Source organism: Mus caroli, chromosome 15 (genome assembly GCF_900094665.2).
Source record: "Mus caroli chromosome 15, CAROLI_EIJ_v1.1, whole genome shotgun sequence".
NCBI lineage: Eukaryota > Metazoa > Chordata > Mammalia > Rodentia > Muridae > Mus > Mus caroli.
The window spans coordinates 83270807-83276925 of NC_034584.1; the positions used below are offsets into that span (position 1 = coordinate 83270807).

General features: G+C 50.6%; 1 protein-coding gene across 1 annotated transcript; it reads left to right on the top strand.

Annotated features, from left to right (window-relative positions):
• The first annotated feature begins 843 nt into the window (after positions 1 to 843).
• Positions 844 to 2848, top strand: Adm2 (adrenomedullin 2). Its single transcript, XM_021184337.1, has 3 exons — positions 844 to 1256; positions 1400 to 1523; positions 2101 to 2848. The coding sequence occupies exons 2-3, from the start codon at positions 1411 to 1413 to the stop codon at positions 2438 to 2440; spliced, it is 453 nt and encodes a 150-aa protein (XP_021039996.1). The 5' UTR covers positions 844 to 1256; positions 1400 to 1410; the 3' UTR covers positions 2441 to 2848.
• Positions 2849 to 6119: the final 3271 nt, after the last annotated feature.

The window sequence follows — 6119 nt, forward strand, 5'->3', positions numbered from 1 at the left end:
AAAAAAAAAAAAAAAAAAAAAAAAAAAAAAAAAATCTGAAAAAAAGAATCACTGGAATATAGCTTAACCAAGCACCTATGGTATGAATATGAGCAAAACCCAACAGTATGTTTATGAACATGTCATAATAAAATCCATAATTCTATATGCTAAAGATTAACAAAAATAAGTCAAAAGGAGACATATCAAAGCATGGAAAAATAAAAATTAGCGTTAAAAAAAAGGCTGATTGCTGGGATGATGGTGCAGGATTGTAATCCCAGCTATTCAAGAGGCAGAGCTAGGAAGACTTCAGGTTGAATTCCTCCCTTGGTGATAGAGGGAGTTCAGGGCTGGCCTGAGCATCTTAGGGAGACCCTACCTCAACTAAGAAAGCAAATAAGGTAACAGAGGATGTAGCTCAGTGGTGTGTGCTTGCTTGGTTCACTCCCCAGTGGGAGGAAAAAGCTGATAAAAAAATATAGTAAAGCAACTCACAGAACACCTGCATACTTTCAAGTATGCCCAACCATAAGAGTGCCTTTATGCTAACTAACACACACACACCACACACACACACACAACTTGCTTGTGCATGCGTGTGTAACTCATGCAGAGAATACTGTGTGCAGAAAAGAGCACCCAGAATATTGCTGTGGTGTGGTCTCTCTCTGTATTTGTATTACAGCATTTGGTAATGAGGAACAGCCTGCCTGGGAAACAAGCAGGCAGACCACGGGAATCTGCCATTATCCCCTGGGGATGCTGGGCAACCACAGGTGAATGCCCTTGTGGCCAGAGCACAACTCCCTACCTTAGCACTCACCTGCCTGGCCAACCATTTGGCTCCACTAGTCTCTGAGACTTTGTCGCGCACCAGAAGGTACCAGGAGTGAGGGTAGTAGCCCCACAGGGTTTCTGGTCAGCTGTTGAGCATTTCTCGGCAAGGATGGGCCCCTTGAAGTGACCCCCTGTGGCTCTACTGCTTTTTGCTGGGCAGGAGTAGCCACCAGGAGAGCGTGGCTACCGCAGCCCACCGGGTGGAGGACGCTCCGCCCCATCAGCGTCTGGGCCACGCCTTTAGCTCCAAAGACTACTTAGTGCTGGAAGTGCTTCCCAAACTGGTTTTCCGCTGGACCCCAGAAGGCTCTCTCTCCTAGGAGACCACGACCTGACCCTCAAGTTCCGTTGCGTGCTCTGGGAACTGCCAGCAGATCCCAGCCTTGCCAACTGTCTCCAGATCCTGAGACCTGTGCCCCGACAGACAACAGACGCAGGTACCAACCAATCTTCCCACATTCCGAGCGCCCCGGGGCAGAGAAGGGCTCCCCAACTGGTAGGCAAAGAGGGTTGGCTCCAGGCCAGAGTGGCCCACCTCCTCCACCCCATTTGCTAGCTTCACTGCATTCTTGCTCCACAGCCCAGCCCGCCATGGCCCAGTTGCTGATGGTCACGGTAACCCTCGGTTGCATCAGCCTCCTCTACCTGCTCCCGGGCACGTTGTCTGGCAGCCTAGGCAAGGGACTGAGGCACTCCAGACCCAGGTGAGTACAGGGTTGGACCGAACTCCTCACGGGGAACCTAACTTTTCTAGAGTTCATCTCCCAGCTCAGGGGCCACCCTCCACGTTTAGTGTTGCCTGAACAAGGCAGGAGAACTTTTTTCTTCCTTTGCCTCTTTCTACTTGGGGTACTTATTCCCCCACCCCCTCGGATACAATAGACATTGAGGTCTGCTGGAGGAAGAGAGCTTAGAGATTCTCAAATCTGCTGGCCTCTGACCACATAAGGGAAGAACCCAGGGCGGGAGGATGAGGGGGGGGTCTTTCTTGGGGACCTTTGCCCAGAATGGTATTGTTAATGGTACATGTGACTTGGGCTATTGAGATGGCCAAGCTGCCAGTAAGCCCAGAAAGATGGTGGGCTCCCCCCTCCCAGCCTTCAGGTTGGAGACCAAACTTTTGGGCTTCCCCTGGTCCTGGGCCAGGCTTTTAGGGAAGCTGTGGGCTTCCCCTGCCAGTGCCCTCAGACTGTGAAGAAGAGAAGTAGGTGGTTTTAAAGGGCTTTTGGAAGGCTCTACTAGGCCACTGAGTTTACTACATGTTTCTCTCCCCTTCTGCAGAGAGCCCCCAGCTAAGATTCCTTCCAGTAACCTGCAGCCTGGACACCCTTCCCTTCAGCCTGTAGTCTGGAAGTCTCGTCGACATGCCCCCCAGCCACAGGGAAAGGGCAACAGGGCCCTTGCTATGGTTCATCTGCCTCAGGGTGGTGGCTCAAGACACCCTGGTCCCCAGCGTCCCACGGGATCCCGAAGACCCCATGCCCAGCTCCTGCGGGTTGGCTGTGTACTGGGTACATGCCAAGTCCAGAATCTTAGCCATCGCCTGTGGCAGCTTGTCCGGCCAGCTGGTCGGCGGGACTCAGCTCCTGTGGATCCCAGCAGCCCCCACAGTTATGGCTGACGTGGGTCCTAGGTACTCCATCTGGAGTGCTGTGCTCTGATCCCAGAGCTGCAGCTGAGCTCCACGCCCTGGCCCGATTCTCTGGAGCTCCTGCTTGTAGCCATTCCTCGTGGCTTTGGATACCCTAAACCTATGAGGATATGTGGATCTAGGCTGTAGAATCAGCACCGACAGGGGCCTGCGCATCTCAGAACTGTGTACACTCAGGGTACAGGTGCTTGGAAGAAGTGCTGTCGATATCATAGGCCACAAAGAACGCGAGGAGGCGTGTACCTAAAGAAATGGGCAAAAGCTAGAAACGTTAACACATCTCCACCTGTGAATAAGCAGGAGAAAGGCTGGAGTGACCCCTGTGACCCCCACCCCACCCCAACCCCACTGGGAATTAAAGTCTGACTGTGGGCGAAAGCTGTGGCCACTCTCTTGTGCAGTTTACCTTTCTGTATCTGATCAGGAACAATGGACTTTTTCCGTTCGTGAACTGAGACAGGAGGGGCAGAAAGAAGGGCTATATGGTGTGGTCCCTAGAGACAGTCAGAAAAGAGACCTCCAGTGGCTGTGGGTAACGTGGAGTCCAGGCCAAAGTGGTGATGGAGACTCCTGGGCATTCTGGGATAAAGTACAGCAGAGACAACCCTTCTTACCCTCAGGCCAAGGCAGGGGAGGAGACAAATCTCTTATTGGCCCGTCTCTAAAGGTTGAGTATGACCTACCCCTGAGCAAGAGATGGTGACACACAGCAACCTCAGCACTCAGAAGACTGAGACAAGAGGATGAGAAATTCATGACCAGCTTAGGCTGTGTAGCAAGATCCTATCTCAAAAACTCAATCAACAAAACTACTCCAAATCAGGGAAAAATAAACAAACAAAGCCAAACCCACCTCAGGAAACCAACCAACCCAAGCCTACCTCAGGAAAGCTGGAGGCATTTAAACAAGGTTGTCTCTGCAATCTGCCCACCCCCATCCCACGAGGACATCCGGCATAAACCAGTAAAGATAGTAGAGTCTGACAGGCGTATTCCTCTGTTCCCAGCTGAGAGATCGAGAAAGGGAAATTGGGTGGCTGGAGTGGTGGCTCAGTGGTTAAGAGCACTGACTGCTCTTCCAGAGGTCCTGAGTTCAAATCCCAGCCACCACATGGGGGCTCACAACCATCTGTAATGGGATCTGATGCCCTCTTCTGGTGTGTCTGAAGAGAGCAACAGTGTACTCACAAACATAAAATAAATATTTCTTTAAAAAAAGGAAGGAAGGAAGGAAGGAAGGAAGAAAGAGAGAAAGAGAGAAAGGGAGGGAGATGGACCATAAATAATAATCAAGAGGAGAACCAAACCATCTGGAATCACAAGTTCAAGACCAGCCTTTGTTACAAAGACTCTGTTTAAAACAAAACAAAACAGGTTGGGAGGAAGAGGACGTTAATCACAGCCTGGAAATGGTTTCTTGGTACAAGGTCTTTGCACACATTATTTCACTCAAACCTTGCAATTGTCCTGTCAGAACACAGGGTTCCCAGAGAGTTGTCGCTCCTCACAAGTACTCACAGTACTTGCCTGTGTGGTCCAGCGCCACCTGGATGGATGCCTCCCTGGTGTAGGAATTCATTACTCCAGATCTATAGGCAGCCGCACTGAGGTCAGTGACATGCCCCGGTGGCTACTGTCTTTGTGCTCAAGAGTCAGGTCTACCTTCCAGTGAGCAGAGATGGTCCCCAGTTAGGAGCATCCTGAAAGTATCCTTCTGGGCCTCCATCCTTGTGCTTACCAGGTTTGTATTCTGGAAACTCACCTTCCTTCCACAATAAACCCGTTTAGCTTGGTCCCTGCATTGCTAGCATAGAAACCTCTGGGCACAGAGAGACCAGAACAGGAGCTGTAACGGGAGGTGGTAACTAAAGAGTCTCTAGGTCCTGGAGTAAAAGGGAGGGATCAAGAGCAAGCCGAGGACAGACAAACAGAGTCTCCAAGGCCCAGATTTACAAGAACCCTCTTAGGTACTCTGGATCTTGGGCAAGGTCCAACCTTGCACTTCTCTTGAGCCCTGGTGGCCCGTTCTTCAGCATAAGACATCTCTTTTAGGAGCACTTTGTTGCCCCCACACCTCCTTTAATGGATAATCCTGCATCCTGCCAGCCTGGGCTCCCAGGCCTGCCGCACATGAGCCCAGATCTCTAGAATCTCACAAGTGGTCCAGGCCCCTGAGCCTCGGAGCTTCGCTGTGAAGGGGGAGGGCTAATGGCCTCTTGTGCAGCGTCAGGAGGTTGCCAGTTATGACCCTTGTATCTGGTTTGATGCCAGCCCCACACTGCGCTTGGCCACACTCGACTACCTCTTGGTGCCCCCATGCAAAGAGGTCAAGGGGCACTGTGGCCCTCACCAGCCCGCCCCTCCCNCCTCCCCCCCCCCAGTCCACTTTCTAGCTGTTTTCACACTTAAAAGCTATACTCTCCTCCAGAACCTATTCAGATACCAGAACTCACCCTTGATTGCTTTGAAGGTCATGCCTTCTCCAAGAATCCCTCACTTTCATCCTGGCATGTAGCACACAGGACACACTAGAGAGTCCAGCCCTGTCCTCCTAGGGATGAATTTTAACTAGGAAGAGATGGATGGAAATATATCAAAAAGGTAGATAAGAAAAGGCTGGCTCCAGTTTACCTTTAAGTAGTAAAGAGGCTGCAGGAGGCTCAGCCCAGCTGCCTAGGGAACCCATTCAATGTAGGATCAATTTAGCTGGCTTCCAACCTAAGACTCTCACCCTCACTGTTCCTCTTCCCTGCTCCAAGTATGTCTTTGCCCAGGCAGATTGTTTTATCTGCTGGGTCCCTGCTGGATATTCATTATAAGAGTGTCCATGTAGCCAAAATCCTGGCCTGTGTGAGTCCCTTGGCCAGACCTCAGACAGCCTCCCCTGAAGTAATGGTAGAGCACCTGCCTAGCTTCTATGAGGCCTTTGGTTTTATACGCACTGCTGCAAAATAAAATCCCTAAATCAACTTATGAAGAAGCCTGACTTCCACCCCGGATATCCGGCCACCTCCCTGCTTCCAGCAAGAATCCAGTGAAGACAAAACAGGGCAGCGGTGGTATAGACCTTTAACCTCAGCACTCGGAAACAGAGGCAGGTGGCTCTCTGAGTTAATTGACAGATGCTGCCTCCATACAATACACAAGATGTTCCCTCTACAATTGACATCCCTAGTGATGTTAGTGATTCTCAAGTGTCTACAAGGACGTCTGTTCCCTGGACATCTCCTCCCCCCCTTCTCCTTCTCTTTAAGATTTATTTATTTTATGTCTATAAGTATATGGTAGCTGTCTTCAGACACACCAGAAAAGTGCATCGGATCCCATTACAGATGGTTGTGAGTCACCATGTGGTTGCTGGGAATTGAACTCAGGACCTCTAGAAGAGCAGTCAGTGCTCTTAAGCACTGAGCCACCTCTCCAGCCCCCCTCTTCTAATGTTTTTTGTTTTTGTTTGTTTGTTTTTTGTTTTTGTTTTCGAGACAGGGTTTCTCCATATAGCCCTGGCTGTCCTGGAACTCACTCTGTAGACCAGACTGGACTCAGAAATCCGCCTGCCTCTGCCTCCCAAGTGCTGGGATTAAAGGTGTGCGCCACCATGCCCAGCCCCCTTCTAACGTTTTTAAAGAAAAAAAAATAGTGGCTGTAA